The 25,613-nt window shown below is 34.4% G+C and overlaps 1 protein-coding gene across 6 annotated transcripts; it reads left to right on the plus strand.

Annotated features, from left to right (window-relative positions):
• Positions 1 to 28: 28 nt before the first annotated feature.
• Positions 29 to 25,613, plus strand: C14H18orf54 (chromosome 14 C18orf54 homolog). 6 transcript variants are annotated; one of them, XM_034642555.1, is made up of 9 exons: positions 29 to 182; positions 910 to 1,005; positions 2,873 to 3,198; positions 4,246 to 5,034; positions 5,348 to 5,498; positions 8,416 to 8,518; positions 13,773 to 13,901; positions 15,371 to 15,441; positions 19,447 to 20,042. In XM_034642555.1, the coding sequence occupies exons 3-9, from the start codon at positions 2,916 to 2,918 to the stop codon at positions 19,640 to 19,642; spliced, it is 1,722 nt and encodes a 573-aa protein (XP_034498446.1). In that variant the 5' UTR covers positions 29 to 182; positions 910 to 1,005; positions 2,873 to 2,915; the 3' UTR covers positions 19,643 to 20,042. The 6 variants fall into 6 exon arrangements, with proteins under 6 accessions (XP_034498446.1, XP_034498451.1, XP_034498448.1 ...); XM_034642557.1 differs by having other exon boundaries at positions 36 to 672; XM_034642554.1 differs by having other exon boundaries at positions 36 to 252.

Below are 25,613 nucleotides of genomic sequence, written 5' to 3' on the forward strand. Positions count from 1 at the left end.
CGCCCAGCCGCCCTAGGCGCCGAAAGCCACGCATGCGCACCGCAAGCCAGCGCCATGTTGGATCAGTTTGAAAGCGAGCGCGGGCGTTGCGCTCCGCTGTGACGGCGGAGCAGGCATCGAGCAAGCGAGCCTGAGGCGGGGCGGTGTCTGGGTTGGAGATGCTTTGTCGCGTCTTCCGTCAGGTAACAGACGTGGACTTTGGTGGAGAGTTGTGGGACGTGTGCGTTTCCATCTCTTTTGGCGACTTGGTCGGTGAGTTAGGCTCGAAAAGCGGGTGTATTTTCAGGAAGCGTCCCATCTTTTGACAGCCCATGGGAAAGGCTAGAAAAAGAGTGGCGCGGAGGGAAGAGGAAGATGCCTCCTGAGGGAAGGCGCGAGTGGACATTCCCCTAGGAATAGAACACCTTTATCGGGAGGCTCCCGAGTGGGGAAGGCCCCTGAACGAGACCAAGGGGACTTGACGTGGGCCTCTGAGACTCGAGGCGTCAATTGAAGAGGGCGGGGCGGAAAGGGGATTGGGTTTAGGGGCTGTCCCCTCGGAAAAACTCGTCCGCCCACGGGGGAGCTCACGCTTGCTGCCTAATAAATGGTTTCTGGATGGAAGTACCTAAGTGAAGCCTGTGTCTGTGACTGCCGGGGATGCTGGAATCCCGAAGGGTGGGTGTTTCCTAGGTAAGGGCGGAAGGGTTGAACCCTAACGCATCGGGTGGGAAAGAGATGCTCTCGTGCGGGGGTGCCAGCGATTTTCGCTTTCCGGGTTCACGAATTCTTGTTTTTTTGCTGTTGAATAAGCAAATGTTAGGCTTCAAAACATAAATCACAGAGCTGTTGTTTCTAGGAAGTTGTTCATTTCCTGTGAGCTGTACCCATTGTTTATTTAACACTGAACATTCTGTTTTTGAATCAAAGGTGGTTGAAATTTTTTGCCATTCGTTTAACATTTTATTCTTCGAAATGATGGATTTCCTTTTGGTGATAGGAACAGAAGTGTTTACGGAACAAATGGTAAGATACATTGAATTTGCTTCCAAACAATCCTGCAGCGGAAGTGGGGAGAAGTGGGTGGATAAAAGTTGGGGTATGTTGGTAATTGTTTGAAGAAGAATGATGGGTGCATAGGGTTTTATTAAACTCTTCGTTCTACTTTTGTATACTTTTGGAAGCGTTCCACAATAAAGATTCATTGTGGATTTTTTTTTCTGCCTCCTGTGAATTAAATGTTATTACCCACTTACTGAGAACTGTAATCCAACAGCTTTATCTTTTAGAGGTTTGTTTTTGTTTTCAAAATAAAATTGGTGACCTGTACTGTGTTGGAATAAGGGAGAAAATGTTTGGCCAAGCAATATTTACTTGAGAAAATTTAAGCATCATTAGTGAAAGGGGTAAAGAAAGAGCAAAGCTGATTTAGTCTAGCCATTCTTTAGAGAGATAACAACATCACAGCATTCAGGGAAATCAAAGAGGCTAAATAACCGTTATCTTATGTTCTGCTGCTGCTCCACTGATTGCTGTCAGCTCTCTTGCAAAGGTAGATGCATACTTTAAAGCTGAGGTAGGATGATGTTTTACTCTGTCTTTAAATGGAAAATTTTCAGTATTTTAAAGTCAAATTTGACAGATATTAAGATTACATTAAAAGTTACATTAAAAGTTGTTATAACTTAAACATTCCCAAAATTATACCCCAAAGCTAAATGTATTAACTTTATAACATTATAGGGTTTGTTAAGTCCTGGACATTAATTTTTCATTTTTAATACAGAAGATCCATTTCCACTGATTTAATTTTTTAAAAGAATGTCGCATCATATACTGAAGTGTTATTTTTTAGTTTTTCAAATGTAGATCCTATTACTATCTTAAGGTATACAGGAATTCTCTCAATTTTAGTAATGAAAAACAGTAAGATGAATATGTTGTCCATTTCCAGATTATCTAAGTCTCTTTTAAAAGAGAGGGTAAGTCTGTTTAATGTAAGTGGAAATGGTAAGGGTACTGCCATAAATGGTGAGAAAATGATTAACAATGTTGTTTTAGGAAAAGAGCATTTTGCTAGCTCAATAAACTTGGTAGTTTATTTCTTTATAATAAATATTGTAAATTATTTTGTTCTTGAGTTTTCCTGGGGGAAAGGGTTGGCTAAAGTTACATATTGGCATTTACAACATTGAAAGTGTATATTCATCTCTGTTGTTTCTACTTGTTTCTAATACCTCTTTTGATGCCTTTAAAGATTTATTGAGCACCTACTATCTGTAATGTGTGATAGTAGCCTTATGAATTGAAAAATGTTTTGTATAGGGGAATGTTAGGTATTGTGATGTCATAGAATCTTTCCCTTTAAGAAAAGACTGTACCTCAGAAGTTTTTAGGCCTTAAAAATAGTGAGTACTCTTTCCTTGGTACTATTCTTAGATAATCATGTATACAAAATTCTAGGAACATAGTAGGTACTCAATAAATGTTTCTAAATTAATCATGAAGGAATTCACAATAATTACAATAATAGAAAATCTATAATGTGCATTGCCTTAAAAGGATGAAATGGGGGGCGCCTGGGTGGCACCGCGGTTAAGCGTCTGCCTTCGGCTCAGGGCGTGATCCCGGCGTTATGGGATCGGGCCCCACATCAGGCTCCTCTGCTATGAGCCTGCTTCTTCCTCTCCCACTCCCCCTGCTTGTGTTCCCTCTCTCCCTGGCTGTCTCTATCTCTGTCAAATAAATAAATAAAAATCTTTAAAAAAAAAAAGGATGAAATGGATTTTATTGTTTAAAGAAGATTATAAAAAGTTTACATATTTAGTAATTTCTCTTTGTATGGCTGTTATTCGTTTTAATGCAAGCTTAACCTATTGTTTTTGTATTACAGTTTTTAAGAGAAATGAATAGAAATAACCCATTTTGAGGAAGCCATGGCAAAATCAATTACAAAACACAGAGTTTGTTCTCGGCAATCTTCAGTATCTTCTCTGTTAGCAAGCTGCAACCTGAGTGGTAGTAATTCCTCTAACTCTGATGGCTCTTTTCAGTATAAGGATAAACTGTATAGTTCTGCATCTCAGGCTCTACAGGCCTATATTGATGATTTTGATTTAAGCCAAATGTATCCTGGTGCAAGCACTGGAAAGATTAACATTGATAGATGTTCTGCTAATATGCCAGAATTCTCCAACTATATTTATAAACCAAACAATGGTATGCTTTTATTTTTTTATTTTTTATTTTTTTGTCCACTGATTTAAAACATTTGAGAGATGTATTGTAGCCTTGAAAAACTAGACACTTTTATTTCTTTGGGGTAAAAGTGACTTTTATAATATTGAGGTCTGGATATTTTTCTTAAATGATTTTCTAATTCTCTGCTTCTCAGGAATTTTCAGCTAAAATCTGCTTGTGACCGTGGAGGGAAGGTGATGAGTGTAGCTTATAAGAGCAGGTGGTTGATCCTAAACCCTTAAGCCATTTTATTATAGCATAATGGAAACAGCATTGACTTGGTGGTTCTAGGTTTCATTAACTAGCTTAATGACTTTAAACAGACCTGTCTTTCTGAATTTATACTTGATTAATCCCAATTGAGAGAATAGGATTCTATTAGTCTTCCTGATCTGTATGCTGTGGGACAATAATATAAAATGTTAAAGAGTTTTTCCTTGATAAGGCTTCCACAAAGACAAGTTTGGAAAATGCATCTGTTGATAACCCAGGTAACACTTCACTAAGTACTTATGGAATGGCCCTAGTATGGAAAAACTTTACATTCAACTCTTAGAAGTATGTGGGTACTATATTCCAGAAGAGTATTAGAACAGCTGTTCTCTTTGTGTTAATGATATTGCAGGTTTAGTAGGCAGAAAGCAAACTATTTTTCCACCTAGTTTAATAGCATAATTTCTCCTATGTTGCAGCCAGTGTTGAGTGACCAATATTAATGTGAGTGTATTAGTGCATCAGGTATGTCTAGATGAAAAAAGTTGAAGAAACAGTAGATTAAAGAACAAGGGAAAATTTAGGAGTTGGAGAGAAAAGTGTAGAACTTAAAGTAAATTGGAGAGATGTGAGGAAAAAGCACACTGTATTTCATCAACCTATACCTTTTATACTTTAATCAAAGCTTTAGTGAAGATAAAGAGAAGCAGCAAAAATGGTTCTTAAATTCCTAATTCTATTTACTGTTGAGTATGGTGAAGTATTGTTATATGTAATATAGGAAAATGAACAGAACTGTGCTTTGTTTTTCAGCTTTTGAAAATCTTGATCCCAAAAAAAGCTCTTCCTCTTTATCCTGTAGAAGAAAGACTGTTAATGACATAGACTCCATTAGTCTAACAACTGATGATCTGTTAAAACTTCCGGCAGATGGATCATTTTCTTTAACTTGCATTGGATCAAGTCACCGAATTAGCAAGAAAAACAAGAAATGCATTCGAAGACTGAGTTCATCTGATACTGAAAAGAATAAAAATTTTCAACAACCTTCCACTCCCATGTGCAAAGATAACTTAGTCACTCCTGTTGTATACACAAATATAAATGGAAAGCAACGTGGTAGACTAAAAAACCCAAAACTTGTGAATAAGACTAATAAGTGCGTTTCTGAACCATCTCTATCATTTTCCAAGAAGTTGTCTTTCAAAGACAGTTCAGAACACAGTCTTGAAAAGAATTACCCAAGATGGCTCACTAGCCAGAAATCTGACCTTAATGTTTCAGGAATAACTAGTCTACCTGATTTCACATACCCAGTCTGGCTCCACCATCAAGACTTGCTACCTGATACAAATAGTCAAAGGATTTCTAAAATATTTAAAGAAGATCAGTGTTCCCCTAGACATTGTTACCAGTCACAAAGAACTTCTCGACTTATGAATAAAGTAGATAGTTTTGAATATTCTTTTGAACCCTCAAACATTTCAGACTCCTTGAGTGATGATAAAGGATTAGTTAATGAATATAAATGTGATTCTGAACATAGCCAGTGTCAGTGTGAGAATCCAGTTCTCCCAGGACAAACCAAAAAGCCATTCAGTGGTAATTGTTTTGTTTTGTTTTTAAGAACCAAAGGAAGTGCTGTAAATTTGAACTAATGTCTAGGAGCTTTTATGCTATATTCTTGATGTAATGATCAGATGATAGATCTTTTGAACACTTATGGTCTTCATTTATGTAGCATTTTGTGCCTAGGAAATGTCTTTTCTACCCTTGTCTTTGAAATGTCATATTAAAAAAGTTTATTGTTACAGTTATGTGTATATTCCAAATTATCTGAATTCTTATTTGTTGCGTTTGAGATTTTGCTGTGCTTTGTTTTTTTCTCTTGAATTAATTTAATCTTTTAAATTAGGTGACAAAATTGAATTGCTTATCCTGAAGGCCAAGAGAAATCTAGAGCATTGTTCTAAAGAGTTACCGAAGTCTACAAAAAAGGATGATAGTCCTTGTTCATTAGATAAACTTGAAGCAGAAAGATCATGGGAAAATATTCCTGTTACTTTGTACGTAAGTTACAGTGGAAAAACTTCTTAGTTTTCCAAATGAAAAATGTCATGTGAACAGCTGATTTATTTTTTAAGTAACTCAGTGATAATTAACAATAATAACATGTTAATTGTATAGAACATTGCTTTGTGTTGTTTCTATAAATTGCATTTTTCAGTTGTTACCACAAGATGGTGTAATGTTTCATAACCTTAAGCACATTATATAACTTTTGTCTTTGCTACATGTCTCTCGTGTTGTACTATAAAGTACTGATTTATGTTTAATATGAAGATTCAAGCCAAAAGCAACTATTTTGCAGTTTGAGGATATGAAATTCTTGTTATTTTCTTTTTAAGTTTTTTCTCCTATATTCTCTCCATATATGGAGCTATGCAATTATCCATTTCTTTTCATTTATGTTTTACTTTTTCTTAGCTGTTATTTTCCTTAAACAGTGGTGCATTTTTTGGTATGGTCTGTGGTATAAATTTTTGTGGTTTCTAAGATTATTTTCATTTGTGTGCTTAATCTTCCTGTGACATAGCTTCTCAGAATGATTTAAACTGTTTACCTAATTCCTACGAATGTGAGTGTGAAGTAAGAATTGAACTTAGGTAGGAAAGCTTTTTTCCTTAGTGATATTATTACATCTGAACTCAGCAGAAATGCATTCTTGGTAACCCTGTATCCTGACGTAGGCTCTGATAATTTATATTCTGTTGTCTAAGCTTTCATTTTGTTGTGGTCTGTTATAGACCGAGTCGATTAATTCCTGTATCCATTTTTTATCACTTCTCAGTTGAACATCTTATTTTTTTGAATGTGGACACTTGAGTATAATTCTGGTTTGGAATCCCAGCTCTCTGACTTCTTTGCTGACGCCTTGTATGAGTTATAGTTCTGCTTTTTACAAATTACAGCTTTGTATAAATTCTACATTGTACGAGTTACTTCTACCTTGTATAAGACCTTATGTAAGTTGTTTTTCTACTTGGGGTTGCTGTGAGAATTCGTTTGATTAGAAAACATATAAAAGGTACTTAGGACAATTTCTGACTTATGATGAGCTCTCTTGTAATTGTTAATAGTGGTGATGATTATCCAGGATATTTTGTTTTTCTATATTTAGCTTCATTTCTCAATTGTTGGTTCAATAGTATCTTTATATTTTAAAACTTGGGTTAATAACTAGCTCACTTACTTCTTAAACTTATTTTCTAATTTATTATTTTCTTGTCAGTTGGTCTTTGTAAAGTGCCATAACTTTGCTTTCACTTTGAACCAAAATGGGTGTATTATGTAATTAGATAATATAATTTATGCTTGTGTGATTATTATTACGATCATTGGTTTGGTCCAGTACCTTGTGTATAGAATTTGACTTCTGGAAGGTTGAATTCATATTGTGATGGGTATGTTTGTACATAAAATGAGTGATGGATTGTGAGGAGAAGGAATAGACCTGACCTCAGTGTGATGTTGACAACTTATTGTCAATCTATTATCAAAACAAAAATTGATTAAGAAGTGCCAAGGGTAGTATACTAGAAGGTAGAACAGAACCACAATCAGATAATTACTCTTTTTGTTTGTTTATTTAACATTTTTATAATGGAAAATTTCAAAGAAATACAAAAGTAGAAGAATAGTATAATGAAGCCGTATGTACCCCACACTCATCTTCAGTAATCTGGCAAATGCTTTTTGATGGTAGTGAAAGGATGTGCAAACTCCTTTCATAAAGAATAGGCAAAAAGACTACTTGGGAGCAAGAAAGGCTCATAGTAAGCTACAAATCAAATGAGTCAATAATGAAGTACTGTTAATTATTAAGAAAAAATTAGAATTGTGATGTTTAAATGTTAGAAAGATTCTTAGGTATCTTAGCACTTGAGTTAGAAAAACATTTTATTTTTTTATTTTTTATTTTTTATTAAAGGTTATTTATTTATTTATTTGTCAGAGAGAGAGAGTACACACATACACAAGCAGGGGGAACGGGAAGCAGAGAGAGAAGCAGGCTCCCTGCTGAGCAAGGAGCCCACTCCATCGCAGGACCCTGGGATCATGACCTGAGCCAAAGGCAGACGTTTAACTGCCTGAGCCACCCAGGCTCCCCAGAAACGTATTTTATATTGATATATGAATAAGAGAGAGAATGAGTTTATTTATTCTCTGTGGCTAATAGAATTTGTTTTGGGAAAATTCTGACTTTTGCTGGGGTTGCCCTTTGCTCTACTATCCCTTGAAACATCAAGAAATAAACTAATATTTATTGAGCATCTATTACATGTTCCAAGTACATATAGTTAATTTATGCAACACTTTTGTGAGATAAGTAAGACTACAAGTGTAAAACTAAAGTTTAGATAAATAATTTACATAGAATCACATAGTGAGTGGGATTGGGATTTGAACTCTGGAATTTTAATTTCAAAATTGATCTTTTTCCCACTGTAATCTGTCCTCTTTGTTAATGTTAGTTCTGGAGGGCAAGTCCTATTGCTTTTACATGGAAGAGCATGTTACTGCCATTTCAGTAGAAACTCATATATTTGTAGGGGTTTTTACTATCATTGGGTAACTGTGTTTATTTGGAAAAATGTACTGCTTATTTCAAACAAACAAGATTTTGGAGTATAGCATATAGTTGAAGGCTTATTTATTTAGTTAAAGACTAGTGTTTTTACTTTCTTCATAGTTTTTCCTTAAAGCTTTAAAGGAGAAATAAGGAGATAGGGAGGGTTAGATTCTGGTGTCAGTTTAGAGAGAAGATGAGGGAATTACCAAGCAAAATCAATATGAATCATATCTGTAATGGTTGTTTCTTGGTGACTATTTCTGTTTAAATGATAACTACTCAGTTATACACTGTCTAATTTTTTAAATTGGGAGCTTAATTACTATCTTCTATCCTTAAATCCTATTTAGCAAATCTCCTGTTCCTGTTAACTCTGATGATAGTCCTCAACAAACTTCAAAAGCAAAGTGTGCTAAAGGGTTCCTTGAAGATTTTTTAAATAATGATAATCAGGTGGGTGAAGTTAAATCTTTTTAACTTATTAAAGGAGGATTTATGACTAATATACAGATTTTAAATTCTAAGATGTTAAAAAACTAAATGATTCAAATTCCCTCTTTTTCTTTTTTTTACTTCTTTTTTTTTTTGAAGATTTATTTATTTGAGAGACAGAGTACAGGCAGGGGGAGAGGCAGAGGGAGAGGCAGAGGGAGAAGCAGACTCCCTGCTGAGCTGGGAGCCCCATGTGGGAGTTGATCCCAGGACCTGGAGATGATGACCTGAACTGAAGGCAGACACTTAACCATCTGAGCCACCCAGGCACCCTAATTGCCTCTTTTTCAACACAAGTGCATAAAACCATCACTCCTAGAATTATTAATAATTTTGTTTTAATATTCTAAAGCAGAAGGACCTGGGATTGAACTCTACAGAGAGCTTAAATTATCATGGTTTTTTGTTTTGTTTTGTTTTTTGGGGCAATATATAAAGCGTATAGTTATAGAGTAGGTTATATTTTTGATTATTGAGAGTTGTGTTTCTAAGAGAATATGATAAATCTCTATAATTTAAAATAGGAAAATTATCCAATTTTGCAAAATCAACATATGTGCATCTTGCATGTAACCCTAAAATAAAGTATAAATGTGTATATGTGCACATAAGAAATTATGTATCATTTGACATAGTAGAAATGTAGCCATGGCTGTTAAATATTGAAATCATACTTTTGGGGTCTAAAAATATGAAAGATTTCAGAGGTTAAACACTCAAAAATTAGCTGAAAAATGTAATAAAATGAACTCCTTCTGTGAAATTTACCAGAGGCTGTCAGAATATGTTTGACCTTAGAACTTTGTGTAAGATACTATAGCAGATATTGTATAAGTGAAGCATTATTATCAAATATTTATTTGGCAAATATTTGAGTACTAAGCACTTTTTTAGAAACTGTATCCCTAGTAGTGAATAAGAAGGAGGAAATCCTTGTGTCTTGGATTTTTTATTCCAATTAGACAAACAAAAGAAAAATATAATATGTGATTTTATATAAGGGAGTGCTGTAAGTGTTATGAAGAAAAATTATTTGGGATAGAAAAACGAGGGTATAATTTTAGGCTAGGGTAGTCAGGAATGACCTCTCTAATGAGGTGATATTTGAGCAAAAATCTAAAATGAATGAATAAGCCAAATACACATGGGGAAATAATTTTACATGTAGAGGTAATAGTAAGTGCAGAAACCCCAAGGCAGAATTGTATTTGGCGTGTTCAAGGAATATTAGAGTCCAGTAAGATAGCTCGATCAGAATGAACAAGGGAAAGGATGGTAAGAGGTAAGATGGGAGTGGTAACCATGAACCAGATCATGTAGGGTCTTATAAGTGATGGAATGAAGATTTTATGGTTTTTTTTAGGTGAGATGAGAAATCACTGCAGGGTTTTGAGTGGAGGAATGAAATGATCAGATCTTCATTTTAAAATATAAAATGGCAGCTGTATGGAGCACAGACTTAGAAGGAGCTGGTGAAGGAGCAGGGAACCCAGTTAGGAAACTTTTGTAGTCTTTCTGGATAAGATTGGCTTGAGGTGGGTACATTAGGAAGTAGTCAGAATTGGGTAGACTTGGCATGTATTTTGAAGGTAGACCTAGTAGGATGGAGATAGAATTCGAATAATGAATCCAAGATGTTTGAGTCAAACAGCTAAAAGATTGGGTGGTGGCATTTACTTAGGTAAAGAGCACTGGTAGAGGAAAAAATTTGCAGAAGTTCTTTTAAGTTTTAGATGGGCGAATGTTAAATACTAACCAGCGGGTCCCTTTTCCCCTGCCAATACACACATAATCTCACTACCAGGTTGTTTTTGTTTTGTTTTTAATAATTTTAGATGTACAGAAAGTTCTTATCACCCTTCTTTCAGCTTCCCTAATGTTATCATCTCACATATCATACTATAATGATCACAAAGAAGAAATTTCAAGATAGGTACAATTCTGTTACCTAAACTACAGACCTTACTCTGATTTCACTAGTTTTCTACCAATGTCCTGTTCCAGGGTCCAACGTTGTAGTTAGTTTCATGTCTCTTTAATCAACTTCAGTCTGTGACAATTCCTCGTCTGTCCTTGTCTGTCATGACCTTGATACTTTTAAAGAGTACTGGTCGGTTGATTAGTTTGTAGATAGTTCCTCAATTTGGGTTTGTCTAAAGTTTTCTCATGATTAGAATGAGGTTATGCTTTTGGCAAGAATGCAGCAGAAATCATACTATGCCCTTCTTAGTGCATCATACCAGAGGGTTCACGATATATTAATATCATTGATTTACTGATATGTGTCTTAGTTGGCTCCTGTAATAAGTATGCCACAGACCTGGTGGCTTAAGCAACAAACATTTATTTCTCACAGTTATGGAGGCTGAGAAGTCCAAGATCAAGATGTCTGGTGAGGTCCTGCTTCCTAGTTTGCAGGTGGCCATCTTCTCCCTGTGATCTCTCATGGCAGATAACAGGGAGTTAGAGAGCTCTCTTGTGTCTCTTCTTGTAAGGACACTAATCCCATTCATGAGGGCTCTACCCTTGTGACTTAATTACCTCACAAAACTCCTTTCTCCAGATACCATTACATTGGGATTAGGCTTCAACATAAGAATTTTAGGCGGACACAAACATTCAGTCCATAGCAATATGTTAAGCAATATGTTAATAATATATGAAATTATAATATGTTAATACTTGTGATGTTAACCTTGAACACTTGGAGTTTACTGGCTCTCTCTTTAGTAAAATTAGTTTCCCCTTGTAATTAATAAATATGGGGATATACTTTGACACTGTGCAAATAGTCTCAAAATGTCACTCACTAATTTTAGCATCCATTGGTGGATTTTCTTTTAAATTCTTGTGGAATGAAGCAATGTTCCTTCTCTTCCCCATATATTAATTAAATTATTTATATCGATAGGTACTCATAAATAGATATTTATTCTATGTTTTTAACACAATATTGTTATTTTGTTGCTCAAATTGTTCCAGTTTTGGCCATAATGAGTTCCTTCAGGTTGTCCTCTGTGTCCTTTTGACATGTTCTCATCCTTTTTTTTTTTTTTTTAAAGATTTTATTTAGTTATTCGACAGAGATAGAGACAGCCAGCGAGAGAGGGAAACACAAGCAGGGGGAGTGGGAGAGGAAGAAGCAGGCTCATAGCCGAAGAGCCTGATGTGGGGCTCGATCCCGTAACGCTGGGATCACGCCCTGAGCCGAAGGCAGACGCTTAACCGCTGTGCCACCCAGGTGCCCCCTCATCGTTTTTTGAAGCACTTCTCTGTGGGGCCATGGTTTTGTTTTGGTTTGGTTTGGTTTGTTGTTTTGTTTTGTTTTTTGGAAAAATGGCATTTAGAAACTAAGATCTGGGCACTAGTTGTGCTTGTTGCTACTGGAACGTTATTCATTCTAGATAGACTTCCTCAGCAGGCAGATCTAGGAAACATGTATGTTTACGAATCCACACATGCACGTCTTTATTTCTATATCTGTATATTTTATATGTATGTATAAAATCATGAGTTTTTACTGATATCTCTGACTGCAGTTCTATAGGGTTTGTTTTGGCCTTTCCTGTTCCTTATTTGTAACTTCTTCCCACTGGTGAGAATCCCATCTATTATCCATAATCCCTTAACTATTCATGTATTCTTAGCATACACATACTTTGACAATTGTTAATCCATATACTTGTAAGAAACAAATTTACTAACTAGATCACATTATTTATGTATAGTTCTTTTTATCTTAGCCTCACAATATCCAGTCAAAGCACTGCTTTCCAAAGTTACCTTGGTTAATTATTTTCTTCCCAACCCTTTTTATTGTGGTCATGTTGTTCAATTGTAATACTGTTAGGTGGTTCACTTTTACTGTACATATTGAGTTTAAAGCACATTCCATTTGGTTTAAATTATTTGTTTATTGAATATATGAAAGATTACTATAGTTCTGAGAAAGCTATACAAAAAGATATGCTCCAAGACATTCACTACCAGGTGTTAATGATGAGTCTCAGGACAAATTCTATCAAACATACCGAAATTTATTAAATATTTATTAGTGAATGGCACAAGCAGTTCATATAATCTGTTTCGTTGTTTTTTTTTTTTTGAACTCTGATCACTAGTTTGCATGAAAAATTCACTCTAGAGGCAGGCTTTTGTAGCCCTTATGGTTGGCATCAGGCAGCCAGAAATTCTTCTAAGTCAGTGCTGGATGGAGGTAATTTAGAGATAATGCTTCAGGTGCTGTCCACAAGTCAGAATTAGGAGTATAAGGCTAATTGGATCCTTTTTTTTTAATATTTATTTTTATTTGAGAGAGAGAGGGAGGGGTGGAGGGGCAGAGAGAGGGAAGGAAGAGAATCCCAAGCAGACTCCCCAACACAGGGCTCGATCCCATGACCCAGAGATCATGACCTGAGCCAAAACCAAGAGTTGGACGCTCAACCAACTGGGCCACCCAGATTCCCCAAGGCTAATTGGATCCTTAAGCCCCGTTTATTTTTCTTTATTTTTAAAATTTTGGTGAAATATGTATAACATAAAATTGAAGATGTATGTAATATGGAAGATGTAAAAATAATAGTTTGTTAAGAAGACTTTTAAAAAGAAGTTTAAAAATATCCCTTCTAGAGTCTCTTAAAAGAATCCTGACCACCTTATATAGTGTTGTTGCCCTCCTTGGATGCAGGTAAGATCAGTGATAATTGAGGTAAGAGTGTTCTTTAGGTAGCAAGGAATGTGTGGCCAATGAATAGGTGAAAAGCTAGCATTCTGTGTGAGAAAAAATACTTAAGAGTGTTTAGAGGATGCTATATTTGAAATTCTAGTCCTTGTTCCGCTGATAAACAGCTTCATTTACATACCCAAAAAGAGCATGTTGGCCTACCTGATCTCTGAAGATCTTTCAGTTCTAAAGATCTGTGATTTTAAATGTATAAATGAATGCATTGCAAATGTGAAGGTGTACTATTCATTTGAAAAGAGCAGAGACTAGAAAGAATATTGCCAAACTTTAAAAATGTTTGTCTATAAGTAATTTCATCTAGGGACTGGGTAAGGGGAGGTGTTGAGTTATAATTTTGATTTTTTCAAAACATATTATTGTCTTGTATTGTTTGAATTTTTGCACTAATTTTATATTGGGGGAAAATAATGCAAAATATAACTTTTTCCTTCCTGAATTGCTTGGTTAATCATTCATCTATTTTAATCTCAGAGCTGTACCCTTTCTGGAGGGAAACATCATGGTCCTGTTGAAGCCCTGAAACAAATGTTATTTAATCTTCAAGCAGTACAAGAAAGTTTTAATCAGAATAAAACAGAACTGAAAGAGGACATTAAGCAAGTAAGCAGACTTGATCTATCAATTGAGATCTGCAAATGTGAATTGAGATCTGTGAAGATTTGATTTCTTCCTAGATCTTTTTCAGCTTGACCACTATAATTTTATGTTAATAAGCATGCCACATAGCACATGCTGTAAAGTTGTGCTATTTTTTTTCAGAGATTAACTTACTCAAATTTAATACTATTAAATTTCTGTAGTCGTGTGTACCCCTGAATGGATTGTTCTCTTTAGTTCATGGTTGGTTGTAAATACATCTTATTTAGATCTAACAACATTACAATTGTAGTATGGAAGGATTGCAAGAGTTGTTTCTTAACGCCCTACAAAATTATCTGTATAATCCAGCTTTTTGTATTTATATTCGGGGAGGCCTGGAAAACCTTTTCAACCTTAGACTTCTCCACATAACCTTTGTCTTCTGGAATTTTGTTTTGTTACCATGAATTTGGCTCTTCTTACAGTTGATGTAAAATTTTATTTTAAAACCATTGTGTTTTTATGGTATTTCCTGGGAACTTGGAAATCTCTTTGTGCTTTGGACTGCTGTTCTGTAGGGACTGACTTTTCTTCACAGTAGTATAATGTTTACAGAGATTTATATTCTCCCAAATCTGATTGTGAATTCTAATTCTGCCACTTAACTAGCAAGTGCAATATTTGTACAAATCACTTAACCTCTTTAGTTTCAGCTTCCTGTTCTGTAAAATGAGGTTGAGAAGATAAATTGAGACAAACTATGTGAAGTACTTATTATATAGTACTTGGCACCTGATAAAAAGTAGCTGGTAAATACTTAATAAATATTTTTGTTGTCATTGTTCTGTTATTCTTATTCAGTAGAACTTTATGAAATTCAGTTTTAATTACAAATGAATGGAACAGCTCTTGGGAACTGTCACACCCTGAATTGTATTACTTAATTTTTGTACATTTTAATGATTATTACATTAACATATAGAGTATATTCCATTCTTTTTTAGACATCATTGAGACATAGCCTTGTTCTTATAGCTATAATTTCAAATCAAGGTTTTATTTTCATTGGATATACATTTAGAAGCATACTTGAAAGATGAATCTAAGTAGTAGTTATATTTTTAGAATAAAGAGAAAATATTTATTTTTAAAAAAGATTTTATTTATTTGACAGAGCATAAGCAGGGTGGGGGGACAGTGGGAGAGGGAGAAGCAGGCTCCCCACTGACAGGGAGCCCGACATGGGGCTTGATCCCAGGACCCTTGGATCATGACCTGAGCTGAAGGTAGATGCTTAACTGACTGAGCCACCCAGGCACCCCTAGAATAAAGAGAAAGTATGTAATGTTTCACTGAAAATTATTTGCTAGAATTATTTCCTTGGAAATGCAGACAATATTTTATGTTCGTATTATTCACGTATTATATAGTATTTATGTTTATAGTTACATAATATTTTCAATATCTTGTTATATTTGGTGTTTTAATAGGTTTCAGAAGACAGTTTCTCTAAATTACAGTTGAAAGAGAGTATGGTTCCTATTACTAGGTCACTTCAAAAGTAAGTATTCTCTACTAATTTCTGAATATATTATGGATACAAATCTGTTTTAGCCATTCCTTGGAAATCAGAAGATTGTAGGAGGAATTAAGTAGTTCTAAGAATAGATATACTTGGTATATTTAAGCTTTATGGAACATTGTTTAATGCTGAAGTTTTCTCTTAAACTTGCACTATTTTCTATTAAAATGTTCTTAGGACCTAATGAGATAACCTTAGACACCTAAGTATAATGGATGTGAGTGGCTTGAAGAGATTCTCTTTTCATTTCCAACTAATAGCAACAATTTGAGATAGTATTGGTATGGATATCATGGAAGAACAACTTGTTCATGAAATGTGTTTTTATGATTCCCTCTAGAATAAATATAATAATCATAAATGTATCATTATTTGACATATCTCCACAGAAACCTAAAGTGGACATAATGTCCTAGATATAAAAGTAGGTCTAAATGACATAGAGGTGTTAATCTACCTTTTCCATAGTTACATTATTTTAAGTAAAACGTGGAGATGAATGCAATGTTTCGCATGGTCATGCTATTGGCAGAGGGAATGGTCTTTATTTATGGGTTTGATTGTGTGAATATAAGGTACCCTCAGAAGATGGACTACTGAACTTTAAGACGTGCTAAGATTGAAATTTTTTACTTTAGTAATATCATTTCACTTGGCTATAAGTGGGTCTAAACAAATATTGTCTACCTTTTGTCCTTTCAGAATTTGCTGAGGATTTGGTTTTCTAAGGAAGTGGTGGAAAAGTGAAACACTAGACATGTAAACTTAGGACTCTAATGCCATGATATGTATGTGTATGTGTGTGTATACACACACACATATTTTTTTGTTTCCATAGTTTAAAAATACATGTATATATGGTTTTTTACCCGTTATTTCTGGGTAGAAATAATGCCTCTTTCTTTATAGCTTGCCATAGTACTTGGGTATAGTGTTCCTATCTAGTAGGAGTCAGTGAATAACACTTAACAAGTGTCAGTGTTCTTAGTGCTTTTGAATGTAATTCATGTGATCTTTACAACCCTATGAGGTTAAGTACTATCATTATTTTCACAATTCAGATCAGGTAATAAAGCAAGTAATAAAGTAACTTGTCCAAGGTCACATAGCTAGTAAGAGGTAGCAGTGGGATTCAAACCAGATAGTCTGATTCTATAGCATGTGTTCCCAACACTCCCCTTATTAATGATAGTGGTACATTATCCATTTATGCTAGTGCAGGGCCTCAATTGATTATCTAGGATAAAGACCTCATTCTGCTTTAAAATTTATATTTAGTAGATGACCTCAAGCTCTCCGTGTCTCTTAAAAGCATTAATTTTTTTTTAAAAGATTTTGTTTATTCAACAGAGATAGAGACAGCCAGCGAGAGAGGGAACACAAGCAGGGGGAGTGGGAGAGGAAGAAGCAGGCTCATTGCAGAAGAGCCTGATGTGGGGCTCGATCCCATAACGCTGGGATCATGCCCTGAGCCAAAGGCAGACACTTAACCGCTGTGCCACCCAGGCGCCCCAAAAGCATTAATTTTTTTATTTAAACAGTTTTTTTTAAAAGATTTTATTTATTTATTTGAGAAAGAGAGAGCAGGAGAAAACACGAGCAAGCACAAGCAGTGGGGGAGGGTCAGAGGGAGAGGGAGAAGCAGACGCCCTGCTGAACAGGAAGCCCAACTTGGGCCTCGATCCCAGGACCCTGGGATCATGATCTAAGCCAAAGGCAGATGCTTAACTGACTGAGCCACCCAGGTGCCCTTCTCAAAAATATTTATATTGAGCTTGTGTCACAGACTTATATGTGTTTTCTGAGTTAAAGTAAATAGCCTGGAAGATGTTTTTCTTGGTGGAGATGAACACTGGGCCACAAGTAATTAAATGACCACAAAAATTGATATTAATTGTAGGTACTTTTAATATTAGCTAAAAGAATTTTAATACTAGTAACTTTTTTCTAGCTTAGATAATCAGTAATCTTGCCTACATATAGAATGCCATTTTCAGAGAGTAAGATTCATGTTTTGTTAAATAGCTTTTAGCTGTTGATTCTGGTAGATTAACTGGGGCAATCTTAATTTGGCTTTTACTTAACATTTCAAAGGTATTATCAGTAAGGCATCTGTACTGTTATGAAGCAAGTTTAAACTTTTAAAAGTATGTTAGTACATGTTTTCGTTATTTTTAATCTGTAGATTATTTTAAGGACAATTTGAAATTCAAATTGTTCAGGTTAGGTTTATAGTCATCTTTTCATAATTCAAAATGAACAGACTCAGCTTCTACAAAAGTTGCAGATTGTACCTTTGGTGCTTTAATGACCTTTCCTAGGGTGAAAAGTCCTATTATGTCTCTCCCCACCCCTCAAATAACAGTTTTTGTTTTTAACAGTTTGATTGCTAACCAGTTTTAAAATATCTTTCATTAGCCTTAGGAAATGTCAAGCTCTTAGTATGGGTTCTGTTTACTCTGTTGGACACTCAGTTTTCTTATGTTCTTCCATTAGAGATAACTGCTCTCTAGGAAGACCCATTGGACCTGAAGTATAAATGATTGAGTAGCTTAAAATGTTTTTTTTTTTTCAGAGGGATTTTGCTTTTAGGAAGAATCTAAATTGTAATTGTTTTGTATCCCTGAAATTCTTAGTTTTGTCTTATGCATTTACATATTAAGAGCTCAATAAAAACCTATTAACTAAAACCTCCATAAGAGAAATTTGTCATCTTAGCAAATGAAAAAGTTGTAGTTTTTGAGCAGGGGCCTTTTCTAGAATCTTACATGTGATGTAAGCCACCAGCTCCTCTGCCCAGGCTGGCTGTGAAGAATGAGCAATAGTATATTGCTCATATGCTATAAAGGTGAGCAGTAGGAGATGATTGCAAAATCATCAGTCGTCCAGAAATTATTTGTATTGGCTCTGGAATATGTTGTTTTATATATAATTTGGAAATGAATGTGTTAAGATTTTATAGTTCTCAGTACTAAAGGCCATGCCGTGAACACTTAATGATAGCTAGAAAGTCCTGTTTCTCAGTTCTCTTTTCTTGCTCAATTTTCTGGTCTTCATTCTATACTAGAAATAGAATTATCTCTCAGATTTGCAAAACATGATCCTAGAGCAAAGATTTTCTTTTATTCTAATGTACTCTACTAAGACCTATGGAGTGGTTGGCAGTTTGTTCAGTTGTTGCTGGACACTAGGCTGAATATAGGCCAGTAAACAGTATTTAAGAACAACCAGTATAGTAGTACTAATAGGAAACCAGATACAAGATATCAGTAAGTTAAAGTATAATTAAATTGCCTTTATATACAGTCCGTTAATGAGTTTCTTTGGGTTGATTTCTATTCAATGCTCATTGATACATACTTTTTCACAATAAGACATGAGTTTTTTTATTTTAATTTTTAAGGTGAGTGACTATTCAGTGTTGTGTGTAACGTAACTCTTAAATTGATATTTTCCCCATTAGCTTGCTTTTTCACTTTTTTAGAGAAGAAACTCAAGAATAATTTCCTTCTATAATTTTATTCTGTGCTTGTCCCTACACATAATAGCAAGTCACTTTTGATAGCCTCTTCTCTAAGTAGATTGTCTTATTCTTAGCAGGACAAATACAGGTTGAATGAAAGAAACTGCTAGCTGATTGTGTAGCTGTTTTCACATTTCTGCATAGCTTTTTTTTTCATTCCCATCATACTACACCCCTCCCTTTCCTTCCCATCATTCTCCTTTCTCCCTAACATTGTTTTTTAAAGACATAAAATAAGACTAGAAAGGAAGCCAGTTATATTGTTATAATTATGAAAATATTAGAATGAATTTCTAATTAGTAATATGTGCTTTTTAATGCATTTAAATAAGACATTTAAAATACAGGTAAGTTAAAATTCATTTTGTAAAAACATATTAGTGTGAAGGTATTTTACATAACTTGAATAAAAGTGTTAAACCATGCTGTGGTCTTCTATTTACCTTTCACATGTTGATCAGCAAACAGAGAAAGGGAATATTGAAAGCATCAATGCCTGGGGCACCAGTGAGACTTCACTGTTCGGTGGATGAACAACAAGGCTCAGAGTTGTCTAACAGTTGGCCAGTTATGTCATATGAACTTTTGGACTGTAGGCGGAAAGATTTAGAATATATATGTTTTAGCATGGGGTTAATAATTAATGTAATTTTGTAACTATTATATATAATTATTGTAATTTTTAAGAAGTGGTAAATATAAAAGCTATTTTGAGATACCTGCAATGACTACAATGTGATAGAAAATATCTCTGATTTCTGTGGCATATGAGGTCACAGATTTTGGTCTGTTGCTTAAATTCATAATGGAAGGAAATGCTAATTTACAGAGAGTGTTTAGTGAAAAAATAAAGATGAGGATTTTTTCCCCCATCCAGTTTCATACACTCTTTAAATCCAGGGGATCTGTGGCCCTCAGAATTGTAAACAGTGAGAGAAGACTCTAGCTGCTTACCCCTTCCTTCCTCCCTTCTTCCCCCTTCCTCCTTCCCTCTCCTCCCTCCTCCCTCCTCCCTTCCTTCATCCCTACCCCCTCCTTCTCTCCCCTCCTCCCTCCTGCCCTTCCTTTTTTTAAGATTTTATTTATTTATTTATTTTTAAAGATTTTATTTATTTATCCGACAGAGAGACAGCCAGCAAGAGAGGGAACATAAGCAGGGGGAGTGGGAGAGGAAGAAGCAGGCTCCCAGTGGAGCAGGGAGCCCGATGTGGGGCTTGATCTCAGGACCCTGGGATCATGCCCTGAGCTGAAGGCAGATGCTTAACAACTGAGCCACCCAGGCGCCGCTTAAGATTTTATTTTTAAGCAATCTCTACACCCAGAGTGGGGCTTGAACTCACAACCACAAGATCAAGAGTCTCAGGCTCCACTGACTGAGCCAGCCAAGTGCCCCTCTTTCTTTTGAATTATAGGTTGCTAAATAATAAGCCTGAAAGAAGAAGGTAGACCTAAGTCTGAAGTATATTCACAGATTATCTTCTATCTCATAAATGTGTGTCTCTAGGAAGAAAATAATTTTTTTAGGTAAAGAGATATTACTATGGGATGTAGAAATGATAGTGTCTAATTTTATCTCTGATTGCATAATAACTTTAGGTGATTTATTGTCAGTTAATAAAGATGAGAATCTCAAAAATTAACTGAAGTGGCCAAAAGGATGGCAAAATCCAGATTCTTATTACATTTGAGTAAAAGTGTCCAAGAAGTAGAGTATAGGGAAATAGATATAATGCAGTAATTAACAGTGCTAGTTTCTTCAATCTCCATATCCTGGATCAAGTTGAAGATATATTTTATTTAATATACATTTCCCATGCCTGTGTTAGAGACCGTAAAAATAGGGTTTTATAGTCACCACCTTTCAACTCAACTTAGAAATTACTAACAGATTACAGCACATCATAATTGTTACGTTTGTTTTGTGGTCTCTTATTTATCAGAGATCTGAAAAATGGTTGATTAACTGACAATTTCTGGGTGGTCTTTAAGGATCTGTATGAATAATAGAGAAAAGGGAAAAGGAAGAATATTTTCAGAGGAAGACTGGGAAGTTAAGGGCCTCTCTTTTCTTGGTTTGTTTGAGGGATGATTAAGTTTTCTTCACTGAGACCTGACCTATAATCTTAGCTTTATTTTAGAGAAAAAAACCAGGTTTGTTGGTGTAATACCATGTAATTGTCATTTATTTCTCCTTAGCTTAATAAAAATGAGTTTTCCTCAACTGTAACAGATCCTTCAGTGCTATTTTTTAAATTTTAGTTATCCTGAATATACATCTTAATGAATGTACTTTCTTTCTTAAATGATATAAACAGTATTCCAAAAGGAAAGGTATAATTTCACAGAGCCATTGTGAAAATGACATGAACAAAATGTTTGTTAAGTGTGATACAAATAAAACCTATTATTATTAAACTTGGCAACCTTAAAAAAAAAAACCTTGAATGTCAAAAATATATTTTTTAAAGTAAACGTTTATAAAATTTAAATGAATGATTTTAGTCCTCAGTTATTCAGATCTCAAGGTTTTATAAAGAAAAATTCTTAATGTTTGATACTTATTCTATTAATTCATTTCTCATACTAATTTTGAAGTTAATAAACAATGTAATCACCATTTGTTTCTGCATTGTCTGTTCAGTCCTTAATATTGGTTTATAATGTGTTTTATACTTTTTAATGAAGGGCTTTGCACCATTTATCTCGCCTGAGAGACCTGGTTGATGATACCAGTGGGAAACAGTCACCGAAAATGTGAAGAGGAAAATAAAACAGTCCAACCAATAAATAGTCATCACAGAACAGAGATGAATTTTTTTTCCTATTGCTTAAACTGACAAAGAAATTATAAGCCATACATTATTCTGTGATTGGTTCAAGTATTATATATTTTTTTAAAAAACAAACTTGAAAATGTGCATAGGTTTTGTGACCTATCCTCATTTTATGCCAAAATACCAGAATGTGAACTGGAAGGACCCACACTGTGTCCTACAGTCTGACTTTGGTCTTCAGGCCAGCAAATGTCCAATATTCGAAGATGGATGATGTCCGTTATTGAAGCTTACATGGACTTAATCTTCTTGAGCGTCCTCATCATTTTATCATCTGGTTCTGGATTATTAAGAAACTCTTCCTGGTTTCTATCCAAAATCTCTTTAGACTTTTTGATACAAGTATCATCTACTTTTAAATAGGCTAAAGGAATATCAAAATGGTTATGGTATATCTTATCCATATATAAGTATGTTACTTTTAATTTTTTAAATATTTAAGATATGTTGTATTTGCAAATAGCATTAATTTAATAATGGGATGATACAGTGCTAAAAGGAATGTTTTATGCTGTGAAATCCAAGAGAAAAACTCATTTAATTAATGCTTTGATTTTGAATCTGTGTAAGATAATCTTGGTATCTCTTGACAGTTTACAAAACATTTTTTGGGAGTATATTTGAGAATTTAATATTTTGATATTTCCCAGATTTTAGTTTTGAGGTTAGCTCAAACCTGTAAAAATTATGATATCAGTGACCAATTGCTTTATGCAGTTTGTTAAGTAAACTTAAAATGAATGTGGAAAATCCAGAAGCAGCTGTGTATTATAAAGCTATTTTGTAAGAGCTGAACTTTCTTTAAAGCAATCTGTAAAGTTTGTCTCTAGCTGGAACTTGGCAGAGCTCTATGATTTTGCATTTTCTACCAAGTAAACTTCTAATAAGCAAGAAAGCATCTTTACCAACAAAACTAGGAATTAAATCATAAAGCATATTTTAAAAGCCTGATGAAAGAATATGAGTGTTATGTATACAAACAGTACAAATTGCAGCATCTTCATTAGGTAGCTTTAGTGTCAAAAAAAATTTCTAAGTACATTGTGTTGAAGAATTTTTTTTCCTTCAAGTTTAAAGCACTATATAAGACCTTTGTTATAGATCTTACATGTCAAAAACTATAGTGTGAACCCTGTCATTTTTTTCTTGGCCAGTGAGTCAGAGTTACCACCATACAGTTGTTTTTGCCCAGTTTGAGAGTGACTTGCCATTAAGTGTGTTCTGTTTACTCTGTGGAGGTATTTCTACTACGGACATTCTATTTTCTGATTATTGTCTTCTTCAAAACATATAGTTTGCATATAGTCAAACAAGGCATTACTTTGATGATGAAAGTTATGGCTGGCTGTTAAAAATGCAGATTTTAAGTGGGTGTACATGAGGTGGGTCTGGGTTGATCATGTTCCAGGCTTAACCAAATCCACTGTTAAATTCTGTAGAAAGCAGAGAAGATGAATACATCAGATAATAAACTTCTAATTGCACATATGTTGATCAGACCTAGTATTTAGTATGCCCAAAAAGCATTTCTAAAGGGATTGTACTATAATGGCTGAACAGCACTGATTTGGTTAGTGCTGTCATTTGCAAGAAAATATCTCCAATGCTAAGTAAGATAAGCCTTCTAAATTTTTATATTATAACTAATATTTTAAGAAACTTGATTATACTTACTAAAGAAGTATTTTTCCTCTTGTGTCAAATATGGAAGCTAATCATTTACCTAAAAAGGGAATTAGCTTTATTAAAATAATTCCAATTAAAAAAAACATATAGGAGAGTCAACTATAGATGTTCATGAAATTCTCTAAACAATTGATATAATTACATGTTAAATATTTCAGTATTTTTTATTGTGAGTTTTCCAGGGGGAAAAAGGGTGACAACAGTATTGAGATTGCTGAGTTGGAAATTAAAAGCAGACAATGGGAACAATTATAGGTTTTAAAAATTGCAGTGAGAATATATATGTTTATCAACCCCTTTCTTTTAGGTATGTTTAAAAGTATAGGTAGAAAAGGAATTTTGAAAAGACATTTCAGATTTTTAGTTGACTATGAAAAAAATTTAACAAACCTACTTCCGAATTTTTTTTTGAGATCGAAGGATAAAGGTGTGATGAGTATATGAAGACTCAAAACTCAACTTTATGTTCTTCATTATCAGGAATTTTACTTTCAGTATTTCTGTGTTAGCACATTTCAGCTTCATAGAGATTTCTGACCAAATCGAGGAACACTATCTTGGGTTTGTTTGGGTTATATGTCTTTCTAGTTTTGTTATTTCTTGAAGTTTATAAATGTGGTTTTTTTTTTTTTTTTTTTTGGTGTTACATTGAATGTTTAGGATAACATCTTATTAAAGTACATAGAGTTCTACCAAAATATTTTTTAAAGATAAATCATGACAAGATTAACCCACCCTTTGTTTAGAATACATAGAATCACTCATGGATTTGAATTTTTGTTTCATCTTTCCTTTTCCAATGTTAACTGTGTCTCAAAACCTGTTTGGTGGAAGTGCTATGGAGACTTGAACTTGTCAAAAGGCAAGTATCGTGAAAAGAGACCAAAGAAGCAAAAGGCTAATAAAGTTGATAATTTCTGAGCAACTGAAGTTTCTTCAAATGTGAAAGACTATCATTCTATTCCACGTATTGATTGGATGTTTTATACATGGTTATGTGTCCTATTGTGTTGTAGTGCCTATCACATAATGGTTGGGACGACTTAGGCCTAAACCTGAACGTATATTCAGGTTATATTGTTACATTTTTTCCCCACAACATTTGAAATGATTCCTTTCCTATTTCTCTGTTTTCTTTCTTCTTTATTTTCACCTGTGACTAAGATCATTTTCCTTTTTTGAACAAAAATATCTTTGCTTTTTACCCTCCCAGTTCTGCATTGTCCTTACTCTAGACCAGACTTGTATAACAGCTTTTCTCACATTATAGCAACTTTTCTAACAATGTAACAAATATAACAACTTTTACCCATCATTACCTTAACTAAGAGGAGTCTGGCCTCCTAATACCTATTTCAACCTTAAACATTCCTTCCCCTGACTTTCAGCCCTTGCATTGAAGATAGGCTGACTGGTCTTTGTAAGACCCTGTTGTAACACCACCATTATAGCATTACTAATTTATTTCAGAAATTTACTGTGGTTAAATTGCTTTACTCATTCTCCCAGACTTCCTATGTATATTCTCACCTTTGTGCATATTATTTCCTATACTTGAAACAGTTTTCTTTCATACTGGTTATGTAAAGCTTACTCTACCATTTTTTTTAAAGTTCTGACCGAATGTTGTACTTTCTTTTCCACATATTCTAACATTTTTTCCAGACTTGATTGTTTGGCTTTCCTTTTTCCTTACCCATCACTCATTTAGCTATTATATTTCTTGTTCTTGTATTGAATAGTGTCTCTTTACCACATTGTATCTCCAGGGGAGAAAATGTTTCAAAAGTTACAGGATTGATTTTTATCTCCTTTATGACAGCATCTCTTACATTACATTGTATAACACCTCTTACATTACATTGTATAACCAGGAACAACATGTAAACTTAAAATGACTGATGATTGTAAGCCTAGTTCTCTCTCTAAGATTGTAGGCTCAAGAAAGGAGAAACCATATTTTTTAAAATTTATGTAATGTTCTGCAAATCCTTAAAATGAAGTAAATTAAACCTATTTTTCGACGTTGCTGCCACTATTTATCAAATAGGATCAACATATGTGTACGTATTTTGGATGACATCTATAAACCTTCTAACCTTTTGAGC

The sequence above is a fragment of the Ailuropoda melanoleuca genome, chromosome 14 (assembly GCF_002007445.2).
Source record: "Ailuropoda melanoleuca isolate Jingjing chromosome 14, ASM200744v2, whole genome shotgun sequence".
Lineage (NCBI taxonomy): Eukaryota > Metazoa > Chordata > Mammalia > Carnivora > Ursidae > Ailuropoda > Ailuropoda melanoleuca.

Bases quoted from the DNA above. Each gene is read 5' to 3' on its own strand.
- C14H18orf54 (XM_034642555.1), top strand. From the start codon at position 2,916: ATGGCAAAATCAATTACAAAACACAGAGTTTGTTCTCGGCAATCTTCA. The intron at 8,519-13,772 runs GTGGGTGAAGTT...TTTTAATCTCAG, and splicing joins TTTTAAATAATGATAATCAG to AGCTGTACCCTTTCTGGAGG. The intron at 13,902-15,370 runs GTAAGCAGACTT...GTGTTTTAATAG, and splicing joins TGAAAGAGGACATTAAGCAA to GTTTCAGAAGACAGTTTCTC.